This window comes from Ornithodoros turicata, chromosome 3, assembly GCF_037126465.1.
Source record: "Ornithodoros turicata isolate Travis chromosome 3, ASM3712646v1, whole genome shotgun sequence".
Lineage (NCBI taxonomy): Eukaryota > Metazoa > Arthropoda > Arachnida > Ixodida > Argasidae > Ornithodoros > Ornithodoros turicata.
The window spans coordinates 91,328,659-91,350,725 of record NC_088203.1 but is presented as its reverse complement, the minus strand read 5'-3'; the positions used below and the strand labels follow the sequence as shown (position 1 = coordinate 91,350,725).

The following is a 22,067-nucleotide window of genomic DNA, read 5'->3' as shown; positions in this document are numbered from 1 at the left end:
GCCCCTGGTTTTCTGATGTGGCAAATTCAAAATTCTACGGCACCGACTCGTAAAATCCGCGGTTTTCCGTGGCAAGGAATCAACGGCTGCTTGGAAGGGGAATGCTTCATTTTCTTGGATAATGTGGGAAAAAACTGTTTTATAAAATTAGATTCAAGGCGCTGTTGTGGCTCAGCATTACATACATGATATCTTTTGTTCTCCTCTGATGCGGTCTGTTGCCTGCAATCATTTTATACCTGCTGAAAGCTCTTTCAGCACCTACAGAGTTTATAGGAACTTCATAGGAAGGCGTGTACAATACATGCCCTGGGGGAGTTACATCTTTAGGAATTAAGACAACCTTTTTTGTTCCTGGTCTGTAGGCTTTAAAAGTAACCTTTTTAAAGGCAACCTCAAAGACATCAATTCAAAATCCCACCCCTTCCTCAGGTGAAGTACGCACAATAAACTTGGGCTAACGTTATCTTAAGCTGAACTGCAATCGATTTGTGTTGGTGCGGCAGCTATGGTTGCCACCAGGCCAGTATTATACCGGCACGTCCGGTTATTTGCCCGCTCTGCCGGTTGCCGGTAGGAAGATGATACCGGCAGCCTTTTGCCGGTATTTGTGGCTCAACACCTTTCATTGGGGCTTTTACAGGGTTTTCCTTTCAACGTTCCACTACAGTTTAAATAAATCTGGAGCACATACCCAACTCCGTAGTCACCAGTCGTTTTCTTAGCTATTCACTATTATTATCATTGTTGTCTTGAGCGAGTACGCTGGTTCCATCTTTCTCTCTCTCTGTATACTCTCCACCCCTCACCCACTTTCCCTTTCCCGCGAACATTTCCTCCTTTCCCTCTATTCCACCTCCTCTCCCTCAGCCGGTATTTTTCACTACGAAAGGTGGCAACCCTAGCTGCAGCATGAGCAATTTTGTAAAGCAGGCTTCACTTCATGCAGGGAAGCGTCAGGTGAAGCCCGCTTTCGGGAGGTGTCGTTCATATTCGGCGAAAAGTCGAATATTCGGAAACCCGAATATTGGGTATTCTTTTCGCGAATCGAATACTTCGAGTGACTGATATTTGATTCGAATTCGAGAACTCGAGTATCTGCACGCCCCTAAAAATAAGGGATACCTTGAAATTCTGTGTCAAACGAAGGATTCCGCGAGGAATTCCAGATTCCGTGAAATTTCGCGGAATCCGGCCTTAATCATACCGCTCGAGCTGCGGGAAACTAGTGCACAGACCTGATAGAGTTCGAAATACACTACTGTTTGCAACTGAAATTGATTGCAAACAAATCGATGCTTGGAGAGCAAACTATCCCTTTAAGGTAGCCTACTTAGTGGTGATGGAACGATGTTGATATTTTGTATTGATGTTATCGATATCAAATTGACATATCAGTATCGTATCAAAATAAAGTAACATCAACTTCGAAAAACATAGATAATGTCCATACGGATATTGAAATTATCAATGTAATTCATTTTAAAGTTGGGGACATTTTATGGAACAACAACTTTATTTTTGGTGATAATGAGTAGGGTATCTGATCGCCAGAAGCGATACTCTACCCCATTGCTGCTTATATTTTGGTGGCGATAATCTCTAGAGTGAGGACCGAAGTACTACAGTGTCCACGACATTTTATCGAATGTTGATAAATATCCATGCAAATATTGATACATATTGAAAAAAATTTCTACACATTATCGTTGCAACTTCTTGTTGGAACAGAAGAGTAGGTGATCTGATGTACATTATGGACCTGAATATGTGGTGTTTTTACAAAGTTCCTTTATTATGACATCACTCCTGCATAAGGGCCACACAGAAAGTTTCAAAATACGGTGACACAAAAGCATTAACTCGAGTCTTCCCTATGACGGGTTGCGTGCTGTAGTCCCACAAATCTTGGTCTTTTGTCTGACATGCTCTTCTACTGATTAGCTTATCGCAAAACAAAATTTGATTTGTTTAAACCATTCCTGGATGTCATTATGTGTGCCAGTGCCGTTTTTGTGTCAGACGACAGACACCAAAACGGATGCAGATGTTCGAGTCCATATTGTCAACCAGCCATATTTGTTGTTTGTCCTGTTCGCACGATTTGAATAAAAGAATCTGCAGGAGTAACTTTGCTCACGCATGCTCTGCAGCATCAAGAAAAACTCACTTGTCGTTGCCCATACGATGCAATGTCTCGGCTCTTCTAATCAATCATCCCCGACCTAACACCAGAAAGAGTTTCAGTTGAGTATGGCATTATTTACAGACCATAGATGCATTGGACCCTTGGGAAGAGCTGACAGAAATGGGACTTCACCTGTTGGACCTACCCATTGAACCCAACCTGGGAAAGATGGTACTCTATGCAGTGGTGCTCAAATGTTTGGACCCTGTTCTCACTATTGTCTGTGGCCTATCAGTAAAAGATCCATGTAAGTTTTACAAGGCCCACGTTTCAGGAAATGGTCAAGCTCACTAGCAACATACTGTGGTTGTGCCTGTACCCTGGGCTGTATCATGGGTTGACTCTTTCCTTTCCAGTTGTATTGCCAGCACAACCGGGTCAAAAGAGGGCAGCCGCAATATCCAGGAGGAGGTTTGCAGCTGACACTTACAGTGATCACATGGCCCTGCTTAGGGCTTTTCAGGTAACCCATTACTGAAACAGCTCTCCCGCTTCTTCGCCATTTTGTCTACGACCTTTTTTCAGGTAATCTGATTGTGCATGGTTAGAGCCTTGTATTTTGGGGTTAAAGGAGTACAGAGTTCTGGTTCGCCGGTCAGTGGGGGTCAGCACCTTGTCCCTTTGCCGCCATAAACCAGTTTTGCCAGTTCTCTCGGAAAATTGGGGATAGAAGGAGCGGCCGAATCATGACTGCGCCAGGAGCAATGCTTTTTTTAAGAACCCCGGACAGACGAGTAGCAGACAACGTTCCTCTGGACCAATCAGCGAGCGTGACCACTGTAGCGTCAGCGCAAGGTCCCAGGCAGATCACAGGGCTGGTAGTGCTCTTCACCGCCATTGCGCACAGTCGCTTTTTGCGGCGTATTTTAAATTCAATTTCTGCGATAATTATGACTCTGTGGTGTGAATTACTTCGCATGGTGCATCTTACTGGCCTACTTAACAGTTTTATAGGAAGAAAACAGGGTGTTAAAAATGACTTCTGCGCTACTTTAAACCCAGTAAAATCCATTTTCACCCCTCAACATGTTGGACAAGGCAAATTTGTGAATGCAAAACTTCACGTACTCAGTGGTGATTTTGAACGGAGGCATCGATATTATGCTTACATGTTTGGAAGTGTGGAAGAAATTGAACCTTGTGGTGGTGAAGGCATTACAGATAAGGTCTGTGCTGATATTTGTACACAGTCAAACAGCAGGCCACAGAAAGCTCATAGTTGGCAACAGCCTACAGGATCGAAGGTCTCCTTATTCCAACTAAAGTCTTTCTGGGGTGTTCAAGGGGTCTCATAAAGCTTCCATTTAACTCTACTCCTGCCACACAGTGCCTCAACTTTGGAAATAACTTGCAGGGATGGCAAAAAGCTCGCGGTGACAACATAGAGCAGCAGTTCTGCGAGCGTCACTTTATATCTGCGTCAACCATGGCCACAATCTTGCGCGTTCGAGGACAGCTCTTGGGCCAGCTGAGGGCCTCGGGGTTCGTTCGTGCTCGAGGAGGTGGCGACATCCGTGACCTCAACGCCAACTCCGACAATTGGGCTGTCATCAAGGCAGCCCTCTGTGCTGGGTCCTATCCCAACCTTCTGAGGGTAGATCGTGAACGGCAGCAACTTATAGCTCAGTGAGTACCCTCGGAGTACCCTTTTCGAAAGAATTGCTTCTCCAATCTCATTTACTTAACAGCTGTTGCACGGTTATGTTGCTCGAAAAGATTAAAGGTTAGTGATGTGGAGCAAGGTTTTGATTACCCCATGTTTTAAAAAGGGCAGAGTTCACATTGGACAGTTGTCAAGTCGAGAGGGAACTTCTGTAAACACCGCAGGCTGTGGTTTATCGAGGATCACAAGCATGGGGGTGGGCATTGCAGACAATTTGGGAGTGAGTCGATCATCATTATTGCAGTTACTTTCTTGTTGTAACTGCATTACACATCGTTTCCGATACGTGTCGAAAACTGAAGTAACGAAAACCTCCCTGTAGGGGTTGTACAGGAAAGAAAAGGAGGGGAGTATCGCCAAACATTTAAGAGAGCCTGGATAAATGACCGCCGACACACGTAAAGCACATAGCCTTGGGAGAATTCTAAGACAGAAAAGATAAAAATTTAGAATACATTGTAACATGATGTATTTCAAGAATGATGTTCTTGTAGTATTTTTTGCACCGGTACTACAGCAGGATCTCTACACAGTGAACCTGCATATAGTGAAGATATGAACGTAGTGAAGTAAACCTGCAGTCTCATGTTTTGATACCCCAACCAATGAACTACTGATAATAGCGAAGTTTTTCCAGCGGTCCCATCCCAACTTCACTACGAAGAGGTTGTACTTTAACTTCAGTATGTCGAACGTGTTAGTGTGCACTATTCCAGGGTGACTACGAATCTGGAAAAGCTGGAAAACCGAGAATTGTCAGGGAATTTTGATGTAACTGGAAAAGTCAGGGGATTGTCTGGGAATTCGCTAAAAAGTAGCTGAAGTCAGGGAAAATCACTTACAAGTGCCGTGACGATGCGCAGCGAATCACGAATGCCGATCAACGGTTGAGCGGTCGCGCCGCGGCAACATTGCGGCGAGTAGCAGTTCGCCAGTGCGACAAGCTCAGAGTCAGAAAAGTAGGGCAGCTTCACTAATACTCAATAAATTTTATGTTTTATGAGGGGCAATTCGCTTGAACTCGTCAGTGAAAACCTGGAAAAGTCGGGGGGAATTTGAAGGCTGCAATTTGGTAGACACCCTGCTATTCGATTCAGATTTTTTAGAATGTACTAGAGCTGTGAGAATAGCGAAATTTCCATTGTGAATAGTTTACGAATGTTTCACTTACACTGCGAATCGAATCCGTCTGTTACTGAACGTGGTACATTTACTGGAACATGCAATGCCCAGTGTGTAGTGTTGACCATGAGCTCACAAAATTTGTAGACTTTAGTGACAGAATATTGTAAGCAATGTAAAGAGGGCTTCACCTAACGCTCGGGAGGAATGAGGTGAGGCCGACATGCAGAATGGAGCCGCACACCAGAATGCAATGGCAGTGACGTGAAGTGGGCTCCACCTAACTCTTGGATGTAATGAGGTGAAGCCCACTTGCAGAATGGCCATAACGATACCTCGCTTCAGTACTGCTACGTATTCGAAAAATACTCGAAAATTTCGAATACTGAAAATAGGTTGCGAATAGCATTCGAATAGCATCAGATGTTCGTATTCGAAATTTTCGAATATTCGCACAGCTCTAAAAATTACTATTGGCACAGCCCTACTAGCATTCAGAGCTTGAGTAACATTGCATTGCTCCAGGCGAGCCTGCAAGGTTCGGTTCCACACCCGCTCTACACTTTCTCACACACCAAACTCTGCCCACGGCGGGAACGTCGCATCACGGGCAGCAACCGTGGCTGCACTCCCTTCCGACTGGCTCATCTACGGGGAGATGACAAGGGTGGGACCAGCTGCATACGCGCACGTGTGCACTTTAGTGTCACCACTAACAGTTGCCCTCTTTGCGGGTCCACTACGTCTACCCCTCGATGCCCTGCATGAGACACAGCATGGTAAGTGGTTCTTTTCCTTGACCGTTCTGTTCTTTCTTTATCTTTCTCCAGGTCTATTAATCAGCTGGACTCTCGCCCCCCATCTCTCTCTCAAAATTGCTTGGTCCCCTGGCCAAATCCAGTGCACCAATGCTTTAAAGGCTCTTTTGACATTTTTGGACACCATAGGACTTCAATCCTTATTGTGAAGGGGCTCATTATTTCATTCCCCACATCACCACTAGCAATGGGGTAGAGTATCGCCCGTGGCGGTAAAACTCGCCATAAAATTCATCATCTCAAAATAAAGTTGTTATTTATTTATTTATTTATGACACATACCTCAAAGGTGCCAGTGGGGGCTTTACATTGAAGGGGGGGGGGGGGGGAGATAAGGTTTCTTACAACAACAACAACAGAAAGAAAAAAAATACATACATAGAGCAGGATGCTAACTACACAAGAATGCAAGTTTACCGTGTAGCAGGCGAGCTCTCGTTTGAACACAAGATGGTGCTTTGTTTTTGTTTCATCTTAGTCTCTTTGAGCGATGGTATTTCAAACAGTGGAGAGACAACTTCAGTGAGTGCTTTTTTGTCTTCTATTTGGGAATTAACTAATGAGCAAAATATATGGACGAAAAATATCAATATTAGCGGGGGTGGGGTGACAATCGTTGCACAGTTCACTGCTTGAAAATGAAATTGTGTGCTTGATGTTTAGACAAAGGCTGTTTGGTACTACAGCATAATATATGCAGTATGTTTTCATATAGTGTAAACATATTTTTATTTGCGATGTATTAATTTTTGTGAATCGCTCATTCAGTCATTTGCGAAATTATTCGCAAGTATTTAATTTCGCGATTCCAGGGCTGTTTCCTTTCGCGGGATATAAACGTCAAGCTGTGTTCGCGAGTACAATTTTTCGCGATTTTTTAGCGGTCGCAAAATTCGCGAAAATTAAAACATCACGAATAAAAATACGTTTACAGTATATTCAATGTTTCGTGTGTTTCATGTTCAGTGTATCATACTGGGCTGTGCAAATATGCAGATTTTTCTAATGCGGAAGGGTATAAATGAATTGAATTCCAATGCAAACTTATTCGCTTCGGGTACATATAACTATTCACGTCATATTTACTTTGGCTTCAAAATTACTATCTGCACACACTTTGATCCTTTGAGCGGCCAGCTATTTTTTACAGTGAGGAAGTAAAATAGGAAGCAAAACTTCGTTTGCTAACTTTTTTTTTTAAGCACAAGGTGAAATAGATAGATTTACTTCTCTCCTGTGGGTGTCCCACCAATTTGGAATGCCATCAATTTCGCAGGAAGGCTGGACGGACTCGCGGAAGAGAGTGACAGCGAAGAAGAGGAAGAATTAGACATCCAGAAGTCCATCCTTAAACTCGATGACTGGGTCTCCTTCAAAGTGGAGCCCGAAGTACGTTCACCCTTAAGTGTGAAAAATATCGTCCCACTTATTAATTCCGGTCCTTGACCCTGCAACCTCATTGCAGAGCGGGCGCCTAGCGCTGCAGCTGCGCCAGAAACTGCAGGCACTGTTCCTTCGGCGCATGCACGCACCCGCAAAGCCCTGGTCGCAGGTCGACGAAGCGGTTGTGCGTTCTGTGGTCGGCGTTCTCACGGCTGAAGAGCAGTCCCAGGGCATCCCTCAACCACCCCTTGGCATCGGTCAAAGGCCTCGGCCGATGGCACCCGACTTCGGTTCTTCACCGGTGGGTTCGCCAGACTCCGCACTTCTTGAGATGGAGTCGCGGAGACCAATCCGGCGTCCCGATTCCGGAACCAGTCCCACGTCGTCGTCTCGGGGATCTTCAGCAGCGACCACGCCAAGCAGGGGGCATTCAGAAAAAGGTGTGGACCGTTTCTGCACTTCTCGCTCCGCACGTGCAAGCGTGCGCAGTATCTAAGTCGTAGCAGACCCATTTTTCGCCATGGTGGCAGGTACTTCGAGGTGCTCGGACGAACGTTCGGACACATCGTCTCTCCGCTCTGGGGGCAGTGGCCCAATGAGTCCCTGCTTCAGCCCTGGTGCTGGCTGGAGGGCTTCGGGGAGCAAGCGCTTCTACGTCGTGAAAGCTGGTTCGCAGAGGGCAGTGGACACGTCTGTTGCTACGGGACTGTGGTCATTTGGCCCTGGGACCGATAGGAAGCTTCAGTGGGCTCTGAAGGTAAATTTGGATAATGTGGACACCTAAAGCCTCATGTTATTGGGCTAAACTCAGTTCGCATTAAATGCTTAATGCAGAGTTTCAAGGTAACTCGTTACTGTGACTAAGTTCCTTTTTTTTGGTAACTTGTAACTTAACTCGTTACTTTTGCGCCGTGGTAACTTTCAGAGGAACTCGTCTCTTTTTCAGGTAACTTTGCCAAAGTAACTTAAGCTAAGTTTCAAGTTACTTTTAATTTGCTTTTCACTCACGTCCACATATTTTCTTGCTTTCTCTCCGGTTCTTTCGTGGCATTTTATGCCATGAAACGTGTTGTTCAACCAATGACAGTATTCTATGCAGGAAGTAAGAACCGCCGCCATTGAAATGAAGCTCAACCATTGTGCGCTCTCAGGGAGTAAGATGCAAAGCGTTTGAATTGTTGGACATAAACGAAAACGATCCAAGCTTATAGGACTCCTCCGCAGGCAGCTCAAGGTCGAACTCAACTGCTCACGCGTGCTGCACCTGTGTAGTGCTGTTTTGTGTCTCAAGTAACTTGGAAGTAGCTCGTTCTTTTTTTGAAGTAACTCCGTAACTGTGAGTTACATTGCAGGCTGAAGAACTTTGTTACTAACTTAGTTACATTTTTCACACGGTAGCTTAACTTGTAACGAGTTCTTTTTGACGGGTAACTTCTCGATCTATGGCTTAATGTACATCTCTATCAAGTAGCGTATTTCATCACGTCAAAAAATGTAGGTGATAAGGGCTTATCTCTGTTTTTTTGTGTTTTTTTTTGTCATGTCATCTACCATGGTATTCCTTCTCGTGATCATTGTAACGCTTGAAAAGCGAATTGGCTCAACCCAAAGTGTCTGTACTACAAAACATAAAATGTTTTATATGTTATACCTAGTGCTTTAAATTAAACTAAATTTTCAGTATTTTGGAGGAGACTCGATGAACGTTGCTTTTATTGCTACAACAATTCTGCATGATGACAGCGTTAATCAAGCTTGGGACAACAGCTTCGTGACACCTGAACGGACTTTCACACTGAATTGTAGGAGGGAAAGGAGGTTTTCCTGGTGTACTCTGTACAAGGAAGCGGGCATTTCCATGGGTATGCAAGACTGCTGGGACCTGCTTCTACCCTCCAGTGGCAAGCAGATGCCTATGGTGGTAGCTCTGGTCGCTGCTACTTCATTGAGTGGTGTCGCAGGTGAACTTGAGTTCCGTACTTATGGTGCTTATTTAGGGCCCTGTGTTTTCGGGTTTTATGTTTTTTTTAAATCTGGGGGTAAAAATAAGGTTTTCTTTCAGGAGCCATAAAACAGGGTAAAATTGGGCGGTGTTGGGTGGAAAATAAGAAAACGCACCCCTCGCATTTTACGCATACGGAACAGCTGTGCTGAATGTCCAATGCTCAGTGTTCTCGTATTGGTGGCTGAATGGGTACTTTGCCATGTTCATTTTCGGGTTTTTTCGGGTTTTACCCAAAGTGATGATGATGCAAATCGGGGCGTAAAAACGGGTTTTACCCTAAAACACAGGACCCTTTGCTTAATCTATCTCGATTTTTTTTTTCTCTCTCTTCTTCTTTTGTGTGCATGTATGAAGTTGCAAGAGCATAAACTGTGGGTTCAATTTGTTCAGTATGCAAGCGAGAAAGGGCAATTCATGTACCGGTATTATTGTTTTGCCATCTTCCGGTACAGTTTACAGGTGCATTCTTCCAGTCAAAGCAAGAAAGTTGTGCAGTCTCCCTGCAATTCAGGGCATTCTAAGGCAATCTCTAAAGCTTACTGAATTTATATGTTTAATGAAAAAAGTGTTTGACATGAAGAACTGTGAAGCAAGTTCTCAAAGGAAACTTGCAGAAATCTTACAATTTCGCCTTTGACCACAGTGTGGGGTAATGGATAAAAAAGTTTAGCAGAAGCCTTTTTCTTTTCTTTTTTTTCTATCTGTAACATACATTCTACACATAATGGAATATGGTAAGGTTGGTATGACAAGGTGGGAAAAAAGCTGTACTAAGTCCCGTCCCGCGTACAACAAGGCAATCAATGACAGTCACTGCAAAGTAATTGTCAGTTCATAAATCAAAAGAACCAAAGTATGGGTAATAAGCACCTCAACACAGTAATCACTATTTATCAACAGTCATCTTAACTTCTATGTGTTGTTTACATATGTTAACATATTATGCAACTTTTTTTCGAGAGAGAAGGCATGTCTGCTGCTCAGTCAGTTTGAACTTGTTTAATGTATTCAGTAATGTGTTTTGCAGAATCTAGAGCACGTAATTTGTTCGGCATCTAGGAACGGCCCAATTTCCAATCTGCCTTGTGGGACGAAGTGAAATGTTCTGTCGCAGTTTTGCAAACTTCCTCAGCGTTACCTTGTTTCTATGAATTGTTTTAAAGTTTAGATGGTACGTGCATGGGAAGACAGCAGATTTTATCTCTTTAAATTGGTAGCCAGGCTTTTCATTTATTTATTTATTTTTTCACAAAAACTATTCAGACAGAATTATTGGTGTTTTGTGAAATGGTTCTAGTTTTACAAAAAGGATAAAAACTGAAGGGTTTATGAGACCATTTAACCTGATATGATATAAAGTCACTCACTACAACCTAACAGCTGAGATCAGTTAAATTTTTGTAGCACGGCCTGTGATTCAATGAAGGCCATGTGAACCATCTGAATTCCACATTACATTCTATATAAAACCCATGCTTGGCTCTTCCAGGTTCAATTTGCCATTCCAGAGTACACGCCACCTGATCAATGCTTGGAATGAGAATCGCAAGGTACAAGTTAGCAGGGATGGGCAGGTAAGAAGATATCAGTTTTGGATGAGATTGGGCAACTACAGTGTAGGCTGTGAATCTCAAATTCAAAAAATCACTGCATCCACTAACTAACTGCAGGCTACAGCTTCCAATGAAGGCATCATAGGTATGCAAAACCAAAGCTTGGCCAAATATTCACTATTTCATCCATGTGGTCTGCAGCCTGCGATGTCTACGTCACAGATACAAATGCTATTGTTTGCCCAGGACTTGATACCTTTACTGATTTTTGTCTCTGTTACACTGTTTGTTGCTTATGTTTGTCTATTGATTTTAAACAATTATAGCTTCAACTTGAAGTCCACGAAATTTGTAGTGGTTGCTGATACACGTATTGCTTATCCTTTCTTTCATTTTCTACGCAGTTATCAGGCATGCCTGCAAACAAAAAAATCTGTCAGTCAACCAAAGTTAGTACGCCTAATTAGAAAATAACAGGATAACACTACAGAAAAGCATGCCTCATAACTAGGGCCAGAAGTTTTTGTGAAATACTATATTTTCTGAAATTCAGGGCATAAAAATCGGGAGTTATGCTTCAACATGTATGTTTAGGCAAATTCGGGTTGAAAAACGGTAGGCATAAATGCTCGTGAGCAGGAAGTGGGTTCTGTTCAATGGGTCACTCTATGTCACAGATGTTGGTCACTCCAAGAATGGGTCACTCAGTGTTCTACATGACAGTAATGCAGAACAGATAAGTGCAGCTACCCTCAGGGTTGGATACGTGTGATTTGGTCCTCAGTCGTTCATGATGCTGAGGTCTCCATTGGTTGGAACATCATCCTTGAGATACTACTGGAACTCTGGTTTAATATTCTCGCTCTTTTATTCCCATTGAAAACAAGTTTCTATGTGGTTGAAACTCTCGACTTACACTGTGGTTCTGTGAACGGTCCAAGACCACAGCTTGTTTCCACATTTCCATCCGTGTTAGGTCCATCCACGTTTCCATGCGTTTCAAGCCTCCTTCCTTCAAGGTTCCTTGAGCATGTTGCTGACCACAGTGTGTTCACAATATCTGGTGATTCATCTATAACAATGCTGATGTTCACCTTTTCAACTTTGTCAACGCGAGCTTGAAGCCGTCAAAAACCTCGCCTACGTGCTTCTCCCTCAGTTGTTTTCCAGATGGCATAGTTTCTGTAGGGGGGGCAGTACTTTGTGATGAGTGAGTTTGCCGTCAGCATGTTCCAGACTACTGCCCAAGAAACAAAACGTTTACACAAAGTCATGTATTGCACCTTGCGGCCCCTTCTCCTCCTGACACATAGTGATATCAGACTGTAGGCTGACTTGCTTTTCCTGCCTACGCCCTTTCACTGCTTGCTTTCACTTTGGCATGACGCTATGACAACACATGCACCCTGATGCGATCATATAGTTTCTTTGCTGGGTCAGGTGAAATGTCAACACAGAAGTTTCGGCAAACTAAGGTGCATTCTGAGGTTGAAAATCCACCAGGAGCGTGCAGATGCGGATTCTTCCACACCTCCAGGCCTGGGTACTCCCTAGTCCGCTATTTTATTGCGTCTACCCATACGCGATCATGCGCGGGTCTGTAGCGTCACTACCATCCCTGCTTTTGGAATACTCTGGATTGGATCGGCTCGACTGCACGTGAGGTCAGTCAGCCCGACTGGGGGTACGGACAGCGCAGATAAATCAAGGTGTGGTGGCTTCCTGTGTTGACCGATCACAGTTTCAGCATCGGTTTCATTTTTACTGGTAGAAATCAGATCTTCTTGAGTGAACATTGCTCTGGGTATGCCCAGAACAGGGTTATGCTTAGAGCCTGAAGTTTTCGGGAAATATTTTTTTCTAAATTCGGGGGGTAAAAATCGGGTAAATAAACGTGTGCACTAAATTCATGCGAATTCGGGTGAAAAATCTTCCTGTATGCTAAACTCAGGGAGAAATCGGGCTCAGTTACTCAAACTAACTGTAGTGGTTTGGTACAAATGGTGATGCAACTGCATTTGCTGCCAAACAAGTAAGTTAGTGCATTCCTACGGACATCCCAGTGAGGGGAATTTGCTGGGTAAAAATCGGGTTTCACCCTAAAGAGTGAACCTTCAATTCGGGGTGCAAATTCGGGGAAGAATCGGGTAAAACCCTAAAACTTCAGGCTCTAGTTATGCTTACAACAGTACATTCAGGGGGTAAATTCGGGGAGAAGTAGGGTTAAACCTGAAAACTTCTGGCCCTATTTAAAACCAAAAGTGCACTTTACTTGATGATCTAACTGATAAATGGTTTCTGCGTACAGCTTCGTACAATGTGCAGGTCACTGTTGTCCATCTGCAGCATGTTGGTTTCCTTCTTGTTCCAGGAGCTAGAACCAGGCGTAGGCGAAGCATTGTGTAGACTCTGGGACGACATTCCGCAAGCCGTTCCACGACCCCAGGTCGCCAACCGTTGAAGTGGTCATGCCGTAGAAACCCTCCTTTCTTTGATGTGCCTCTAGGTTGTGAACTTTGCAGCCACAAAATTTCTATATTTTGGTTTTATATTGAGTTGTTGCATTTGAATACCCAGCTTTTAAAGACAGAGGTCCACAACTGTTAGACTGTCACCTGTGCTAGTCATTGACAAGGTAGATCCTCTTTGTACAATTCCATAGAACACTCATCTTTTTTATAATTTACGGACATGTATATACGTGCTGCATGCCACGCCATAAAGCTTTACCGTCGCGAAGGGTACGTCGTCCTTTCGCTACAGAGAAGAAAAGTGCCGAGTGACTCCAGATGGCTGCAGGAATGTGTTTATAATACTGCTGAGAAATAACTGTTCTGGCTTTTGCTCAGCAAGTTGGGAACTCTTTCAACATGTCTTGTCACTGAAGATCATTGCTCAGAGTCTCCAAAGTTAGCTGTTTGTCTTCCCCAGTTCTGTGGAAATTGTTGAAGATGTGCTACTGTATGTGCAATACTGATCATTAAGTATTTTCTTGAACAGACCTCGTTGTCTCCCTTTATTTATTATTTTCCTTTTTTTTTTTTTATCATTGTTGCACTTCAACACCTCTGGTTGAAATTCTTAAAAAAAAGAACTAGTAACAAAGTGTGCTCCTGGACACTTAACTTATATAAGTCAACTCTTGTAGTGTGCTCTGCCTGAAGAGTACGACTGCCGGTGTTTCACAAAGCGTTCCGTTGCACGAAATTTGTCACCTAAGCGCATCCTTGAGGTCTTCGTTCCGAGCCAGTCTGTGCACAATGCGGCGAGGCAGGGGCTTCTTGTACATTCCATTCTGAATGAGAAATTCTTTGCTGTGGTGCGTAACTGCACCATGTTGAAGTTGAAACTGGCACAAAGCATGTAGTGGCCTTGTAAGGACCTGAGGTATGCAAAATCATAAATGGTGGTGAATCTGCTATTTGTTTTTTTGTTAGACAATCACTTACCTCTTGAAGTTCAGGTTTGTCTTCAAGAACAGAAAGTGCGTAAGCTACTGTTTCGACAGTTGACAAACATTCCTGGGTGGGCTGCGTCCGAATAACGTAGTCACTTGTCTTGTTAGGGTTTATCTGCACCTGTTTGTGTACTGAGAGTTTATTGAGGTAGTTTGGGAGTTCAGCAGAGAAGCATACTCCAGACTAATTCGCTGAGAAGGAGCCTTATCTGGATTGAGAAACCATTTCTAAACACATGTCTTTGCACTGTTTGTAATATTGTTGTGTTCAAATGTTCAATACCCAAAGCCTTATAACTCTCTGTGATTTCCTCTCCAGTGCATGCTCTTTTCTGTAACAACACTTAGAACAACAGCATTTTCACAAGGCTCAACAGACAGACCGTAAGAGGAGCAGACAGTTACTATTGTAACAGGCACACCTCGCATTTTTCCAGGGGGGGGGGGGGGGGGGGCATGCCTCGTTTTCTACAATACGTATGTTTATGGGGACTGAGGAGATCTTCCGTGTGTAATAACTTTGGAACAAGGGATCACATCAGCATTGGGACCATTCGTATATTCAGGAGACAAATCACCACCACGACTCCTCCAAGAGAGGAGGGGTCACTTTACAACTCCTTGATATTGTACTGTGCATGATACAGAGGATTTCAGAATGTAATGGACTTGATCAGAAACTTAAGCAGCCTTTACAATGATAGTCCTGCATGTCATCCCCCACTTAAAGGCCCCACGTAAGAGATTTAAATCAAATTAGGAGAGAGATTTCTGGTGAAATTTGTCTAAGCAAGGTACCAAATGGCACTAAAGTCTGCCTTTGCCACATTTTACGAAACGTAATTTGGCAATGAGATAAGGTAACAATGACAGAAGAAAATCATAGCCTGGGATGTCCTGAAGAGGGACTTGGACATGTTCACAAAACAGCACAGGCAGTGAGCTCATCTTTTAGTTTAATTTTCGATTATTTTAAGGCACACACTAAAGAGGGTTCTGGATTATTGCCCAGCATTTGGACAAGGTACACACAATGTCATAGGGGTATGGAATTGTATTTTACATGTGATTTCTTTTCAAACATTAACATACATTCATGATGTAGAGACACAAGCACTGAGACAGGGCAACACAAAGGGGACAAATGTATTATTACAAAACTGAAAGTTGAGTTATGTGTTTGACCTGTTGGTTCCAGTGGCTTAAAAGTAGCGTTCCACTTTTGCCCAGTGTAAAATGGCATGCATAAATGCTTGAAATTTACAGACCTGCTTTAAACCGTGTAGCTGAGGGCTGTTGAAGAACAGGGACCTTGCCTGAGACCACGTACCATCGAGAACAATTAGATTATAGCCACATCCTGACCTCTCGACAACTGTGGGCAATGTCTCTATGTCCTGAGCATCTGGACCAGGGTAGAGTACTAGAGTGTCTCTTAAGGACCCACTGACGGTGTCTTGAAATGCACCTTGACGTTCCCACGAGAAACGTCTGCCTCGAAAAGTAACGCACTTGTCCGCAGCCAGTGCTGCTTCGAGCATAGGGGCAGTACGCAGGTTTCTTTTGACCTGCAGTAACATGTGCCCGTGAACATCATGTGGATGAATGGAGGTGTGGTCGCTTTACCTCGCCTGGATGCTGGAGAATAATTACTTTACACGCCACTTGCAGTGGAGAACTGGGAAGGTAAGCGCACCAGCAAACAGCAACGGGACGCCTGTTGAAATAAAACGCTCGTAAACCGAAAACAAAAAAGACTCGCCCCACGAGCTCGAGGGTAAAATTTACCTGCATTTTGCACAAAGTTCCCGTTTGCATGGAAGGTCTGCTGTTATGTTGCTTAGTTCGTTAAAGAAGGCACTGATGTCGTGGTCGCTCATGTTAAAACATGTGTTGATACCAATTTATTTGAAGGGAACAACTGCACAAACTTAGCGAATGCTCATGGATACAAAATCCCAAAACGTTGCATGGCCGCGGCCATGTTTCCTATTTTGTTGCTAGGCGACATCTGTGATAAACGTTCCCACTGACATCGTTTTGACTCTAATTTATCTTTACGACTCTTTATCTCTCTCTCTTGACTCTGTTTTGCGGTCTATTCATAAATAAACAAGTACAATATTCTACTTTTAGCAACATTTTTGTGATGATGTCGCTGTTGTTCCCGTTGTTTGCTTTGTGTTTTGGTTTTCCCGTGTTGTGTTTTTGGTTGTTGTCTGGCAGATAGAAAGTTTTAGATTGATACGTTACTGGAAGAAGTCGTCGTTAGGACCGAATAACTTTGCGAATACGTTATAGCGCCACGTTATCTTCTACGGCGTGGCACCGAGTGCACATGTCAAGTATCTGTGTTTGATGTTTATGTGTGAAATCGGCTATCTCTGCGAGGCCTACTGGAAGAAGCGATTGTTGTTGAATTCCTGCCTGCTGGCCTGACTGCGGAAAGCGGGCTTTTGCATTTGGTAAGTACGACTTTTGAAATCGTTTCCGACATGTAAGTGTTTTTGTAGCTTTGGGATGGGTACCCTCGTGGTCTGCTGCATCCTTCTGCTACGAATTGTTGAACGTGCGCGCGCTGACACTGCGTTTGTACCTGTTTGTACACGGGAAAACTGATCTGTCAGATATTCACGGATTAAGCCACGCCTTCAATGTTTGCGTCCGCATCGATGTGACAGTCTTTATATGTCAAGCCCTCCGATACATTTCCGTGAGGTACTCTGGTGTGCATGATAAAACTCCAAGGAAAGAGCTTGCTTGACACCATCCCAGCGAGTCTACAGCATCAAGCGATATCTCTTTCCGTTCCTGAGTCTAATTGTTCATCTCATGTGGCTGAAACGTGTCCGATGCTCCTATTATGTAGCAATGTTAACATGGGAGAATCTCGTTCACGCCGACGTAATTACTGGAAAGTGTGAGATGGGGGACAAACGGAATGACTCAAGATGAGTCAACACGATCGTGATTTTTTTGCCCTTAGTGGTCATGGGAATGCCCTACGTCATATTCCTGGGAACAAAAATCGTTTGAGAAGTTGTAGGCTAAAAAAAAAAAAAAAATAACGATGTACGGGCTTCGATTACTCATGCACAATGTTGAATCGTCTGAAGCCAGCTGCATGAATCTTCCTTCCTGAGAAGTGATATGAGTGAAAAGCTATGTGGTGACCAACGGTTATCGATGACCAGTTGCTTGCCTCCTCCTGCTGTAAACATATAATGGAATGCTTTGGGATAAAATGAGAAAAGGCTGTGAAATCCACACGGTATTGCGTATGTTGACACCATTCTGAGAGGAAAATAGGTAGTACGCGTGCTTTGCAATTGTGTGGTGTCAAACCAATGGTGCGCGAAAATTATATAGGGATACCTGTCTGTCTACCAATACACTTATTACAAATTATATAGGAGTACCTGTCTGTTTACCTATAGGAATACGTGCACGGTCTTATTCCTGTCTATGTTACTCCTGCAATTACTGCTGTTGTTTACGATCTGTAACGCGAAGTGTTCGTCGCAACGGCAAAAAGAGCGAAGTTTTACCCTTCCGTTATGCAAAACCCCCAACGGGGGTTCATAACGTAATTAAATAAATAAATACTATGCGACGTCTTCATTGGGGACACAGTGCAGGGCTCTATACATGCAGGGGTTCGGAACCGTTATATATATTATATTATATATAACCGTTATATCGGAACCGTTTTCGGTTCGGGCTCAGTTTTGGATCCGATCCCTGTATACATGCCAGCAGGTACTTGTGCCAACAACAGTCGAATAGTGCGGCAATCTGCATCTGTAATGTATATTGCCCTGTCCTCAGCCACACATGGACATCTAAACTTTTGGGAAAACACGTAGAAATGAGACACGGCTGCGTCTTTGGGCATAAGGCCGTCACGTCAGCAGTTTCACGGGTTCGCGTGGTGGTTGGCCAAAGCCACGGACGGACCTACACGGCGGAATTAGTTCACTGACGTCACCCCTCAAAAGGGCGTAGCTTCGAAAAGGTCGCCATGATGTAGGTCCGATGATGTTTGGTTTCGGTTCTCGTTCTCTTTTGTTCACCTAGTTCACCATTCATTCAACATGTCGACGGAGTCCCCTAGCGACCGTGTCGCTCCCCAGCGAGTGACGTCATGTCAGTAAAGCTTGTACAGGGCTAGGGCAGACTGAAACCGAAACAAATTGGAAGGGGAGGGCTGAGTTCTACAAATGGGCACTTGTTCCTTGTTCGCTGCCTCCTATTGAAAGAAAAGTAGGACCGAGGGTCGCATCCCTTTCAGGGACCATCGTAACCCCCCCAAGACCGTGGCTTTCGGGCACGACCTTGTTCGTCCCTAGCTTCCAGCGTAGTTCAACTCTACCAGATTCGTGGCGCTGTCGAACACTATGACGTCATTTGTTTACAAACAGGGAGAGGTCTATATTCGGCCTTTGGAGTTAACGGTGGATCGTGACGTCTTGACACGTGTAGTTCATTACATGACGAGCGCGCGGAAAGCACAAACAGAGCTTCTTGCGCATTGAGCAGAACCACCCCGCTATCCCTTTCGTACGCAAAGGCGACAGCCTACGTTATACTAAACGTCACTAATGACGCCCCTGCCCGGGTGTCGAAATTCCTGCAGCCACTGGCCTTGCAGAGATCGCGGTGCTGACTTGCTGACGTCCGCAAATAATGCACAATTGATCAATAAATCATCATGATCCTTGTGTAATTTTCTTACATGTGCAGTCCAAGGGGAAAGAAATTAAATTGGGGGAGCAACTACAGACTCTGCACTCTTAAAAATGAACTTCACTTCACAGCACGCTCCTAGCCAACCATTATCTCGAATGATATAGTTATCTGCCCTGATTTGTTGAAAACGGGGGGCGTACGCCATTTCTGTGACACTTATGCTGTTCATAATTGTCACAGAAAAGGCGTACGCCCCGTGGTTGGCTAGGAGCGTGTTATGCGGTGAAGTTCATTTTTTGAGAGTGTGTGCAGTGGCTGGTGTTCAGTGTGCTATATGGTGAAGTTCTGTTTTATTTAGTGTAGATTGTACACTGTTAAAATAGAACTTCACCACATAGCACGCTCCTAGCCAACCTACATACCGAATGATGTCATTCTGTGTCATGATTCGTTCAAAACAGTGGGAGGAGCCTATCTGGGACATGCATAATGTGTCCCAAATAGGCGCCACCTCCCATTTTCAGCAAATATGAACACAGAGTGATATCATTCGGAATGACGGTTGGCTAGGAGCGTGCTATGTGGTGAAGTTCTGTTTTAACAGTGTAGTTACTCCCCGTTTTAGTCTTCCGACCCCGAAATTTTGTCCCCCTGTTCCCCCATACACTCTAAAAACTGAACTTGACCGCTTAGCACGCTGTGCGCGAGCCATTGCCACAAATGATAGGATTATCGCTGCTACTGATTCGAAGAGAGAGGGGGATGTACGGCTTTTTGTGGCAATTTGGATATATGCTATGTTCACAGGAAAAGGCGTGCGTCTCTCTATCTCTCTCTTCGAATGAGAAGTGATAATTCGAATTCGCTAATGATAATAATAATAAATACTTAATCGATTTACAACAAATAATCGTTAATAATACTTCGGTAATTCGAATTAGATAACTCGAATCAGAAGCGATAATCCTATCATTCGTGCGATGGTTGCCGCAGGTCGCGCTATGCGGTGAAAGTATGTTTTTAGAGTGTCGTCCCTAAACTCCGCGTATGCTTCCGTGCAGTGCCGGATCTAACAGGGACGGGGCGTGTGCACAGGGGCCCCCACCACTGCAGTTGTCACTGTCTTCTGTAAACGATACGCCTTTAGGTTCTTGCCAAAATCACATATGCAGCGAGACCTCTTCGTGCACTCGGAGGAACCAGTTGAAAGATTCGTACGGTTCATGCCTGATCAGGGGCTGTGGACATGTTCGAAGCTTGAATGAGTTTACGAATGAGTCGACGCACATGGCATAAACAAAAGGCATGTCGCGGGCAGTCTTGCGACAATGCTGCGTCTATGAGTGGAAAGTACAAAGGTCTTCAAGCACGGCAGAAAAATCCTCTTGCCACGTGGGTTGATTGTTCAGCGCACTCTCTGAATCCGGCAGCAAAATCAGCTGCCAAGTACTGCCTCGCTGCTATTGCCTGTTCCGTTTCCTCGAGCAGGTATATACAGGGTGGGTGCTCTAAAAGGTCAGCCACATTTTCGTTAAGACGTGATACCTCCTTGATGCACAGACTTCCTCTGCCTCAGAGTAAAGAATCTATGCCAGTGAAACCTGCGAAAAAAATTGTGGTTGCCAAATACAGTGTAAAAAAAAAAAAAAAAAAACGCCCACATAAACTCTCGCCTCCATCCATCGGTATAGCGCATAGGAAATACATGAAAACGAAAGTTTGCGTGGGCGTATTTGTTTTGTTACACAGTGTCTGGTATGGGTAACCACGATTTTTTCGTAGGTTTCTCTGGAATAAATTATTCCCTGTGTGGCAGCAGAAGTCTGTCTGTCAAGTAGGTATAGCGTCACGCGCGAAAATGTGACTGACCTTTTGTAGCACCCACCCTGTATATGACTACTTTACAGCATCCACGCATATTGAACAACTGGATTTTTTATCGCTTTTAAATCCACGCATAGACACAAGGTATACTGAGCGACCTCACCACAACCGTTTCCGGCTTCTGCTCAGAAAAACAGCCCGTTCCTGTACCGAACAGATGTCACTGGCAGCAGCTGACCGGCACGTGATGGTCCTGCAGAGCGGCTGCTGTGGGAAACATAGTTAGGGCATACTGTGTGTGTGTGTGCGTGTGCTTTTTTTTTTTTTTTCCATTGCTAACGATCGAGATGAAGTGACTGAAGTGCGCTTTAATGCCGACAGTCTCACTGACACAATGTCTGGACTAGAAACGGAAATTTATGCCTCGTTTTGGGACGATATTTTAGACAGAATGGGCAAGACCAAAAATCGACCTGAACAGCGCAGTTTCCTTATTGAGATCGCTCAAATACTTTATTGTCGCAAAGCGTGAAGCATTCGATCACTACCGCATGGTTGGGGAAGATGTAACTGGAACGAGGGAATTTGCTCCGGTACGAGAGCGCGATCGACGATTCAGCGTATGGCGAACACCACTATAGGCTACGGAAGTGCCACTGAAGTACGGTTTAGTTGGCCTTGAGTTCTGTGTTACTTTAGTTCCGCATAAAGTACTTTCTCCCGGCAGAAGATCAGTTTCAAGCTTCTCTGGATCAACGGCTGGTCGCGTACGAAGAACTCTCGTCCAGGATTTGGCTCTTCGGAGAAATCTGCATCCACGCCACCGCAGACATCAGGAAGAAGGCATGTTGCCTGGCAGAAGTTTACAAAGAAGATTTGGATGAACGTTTTCCTGACGAGGTAGTATACTCTTAAAAATGAACTTCACCGCATAGCACGCTCCTAGCCAACCATTATCTCGAATGATATCGTTATCTGCCCTGATTTGTTGAAAACAGGGGGCGTACGCCTTTTCTGTGACAATTATGAACAGCATAAGTGTCACAGAAATGGCGTACGCCCCCCGTTTTCAACAAATCAGGGCAGATAACGATATCATTCGAGATAATGGTTGGCTAGGAGTGTGCTATGCGGTGAAGTTCATTTTTAAGAGTGTACATACGCTTCAGTCACTGTGCCAAGACGCATTTTCGCATGACGAGGTCAGCGTGTGCTGCCTTTTTCTACACTTCGATTCTAGGGAAGGGAATGAAAGTAGCCTTCCCTATAGCCTAGGATAAAGGTTGCTTTTCTTATATGTCTCATTATGATGGTTAGCTACAGTTCCTATGAGCGTCATTTTCGAAACTGAATAGAGAACAGTCG

The 22,067-nt window shown here is 44.3% G+C and overlaps 2 protein-coding genes across 5 annotated transcripts in view; one reads left to right on the top strand and one right to left on the bottom strand.

Annotated features, from left to right (window-relative positions):
* Positions 1-13,733, top strand: part of LOC135388818 (3'-5' RNA helicase YTHDC2-like) — a 29,493-nt gene extending 15,760 nt beyond the window's left edge. For 2 of the 3 annotated variants that reach the window (XM_064618641.1, XM_064618643.1), the window contains exons 18-27: positions 2,270-2,435; positions 2,545-2,651; positions 3,543-3,814; positions 5,499-5,752; positions 7,068-7,180; positions 7,257-7,614; positions 7,681-7,931; positions 8,981-9,135; positions 10,669-10,753; positions 13,104-13,733. In XM_064618641.1, coding sequence (XP_064474711.1) covers positions 2,270-2,435; positions 2,545-2,651; positions 3,543-3,814; positions 5,499-5,752; positions 7,068-7,180; positions 7,257-7,614; positions 7,681-7,931; positions 8,981-9,135; positions 10,669-10,753; positions 13,104-13,193 — 1,851 coding nt within the window. In that variant the 3' untranslated portion in view covers positions 13,194-13,733. The remainder of the gene's footprint in view (positions 1-2,269; positions 2,436-2,544; positions 2,652-3,542; positions 3,815-5,498; positions 5,753-7,067; positions 7,181-7,256; positions 7,615-7,680; positions 7,932-8,980; positions 9,136-10,668; positions 10,754-13,103) is intronic. The other variant, XM_064618642.1, reaches the window with a different exon arrangement.
* On the bottom strand, positions 13,734-16,200 carry LOC135388825 (tRNA-uridine aminocarboxypropyltransferase 2-like). 2 transcript variants are annotated; one of them, XM_064618654.1, is made up of 5 exons: positions 15,978-16,200; positions 15,816-15,906; positions 15,458-15,757; positions 14,182-14,262; positions 13,734-14,114 (listed from the first exon to the last, which is right to left on the bottom strand). In XM_064618654.1, the coding sequence occupies exons 1-5, from the start codon at positions 16,067-16,069 to the stop codon at positions 13,944-13,946; spliced, it is 735 nt and encodes a 244-aa protein (XP_064474724.1). In that variant the 5' UTR covers positions 16,070-16,200; the 3' UTR covers positions 13,734-13,943. The 2 variants fall into 2 exon arrangements, with proteins under 2 accessions (XP_064474724.1, XP_064474723.1); XM_064618653.1 differs by having other exon boundaries at positions 14,182-14,310; positions 15,978-16,190.
* Positions 16,201-22,067: the final 5,867 nt, after the last annotated feature.

Bases quoted from the DNA above. Each gene is read 5' to 3' on its own strand.
- LOC135388825 (XM_064618653.1), bottom strand. From the start codon at position 16,069: ATGAGCGACCACGACATCAGTGCCTTCTTTAACGAACTAAGCAACATA. The intron at 15,907-15,977 runs GTAAATTTTACC...TTATTTCAACAG, and splicing joins GAACTTTGTGCAAAATGCAG to GCGTCCCGTTGCTGTTTGCT. The intron at 15,758-15,815 runs GTAAAGCGACCA...ATGTTACTGCAG, and splicing joins TTCTCCAGCATCCAGGCGAG to GTCAAAAGAAACCTGCGTAC.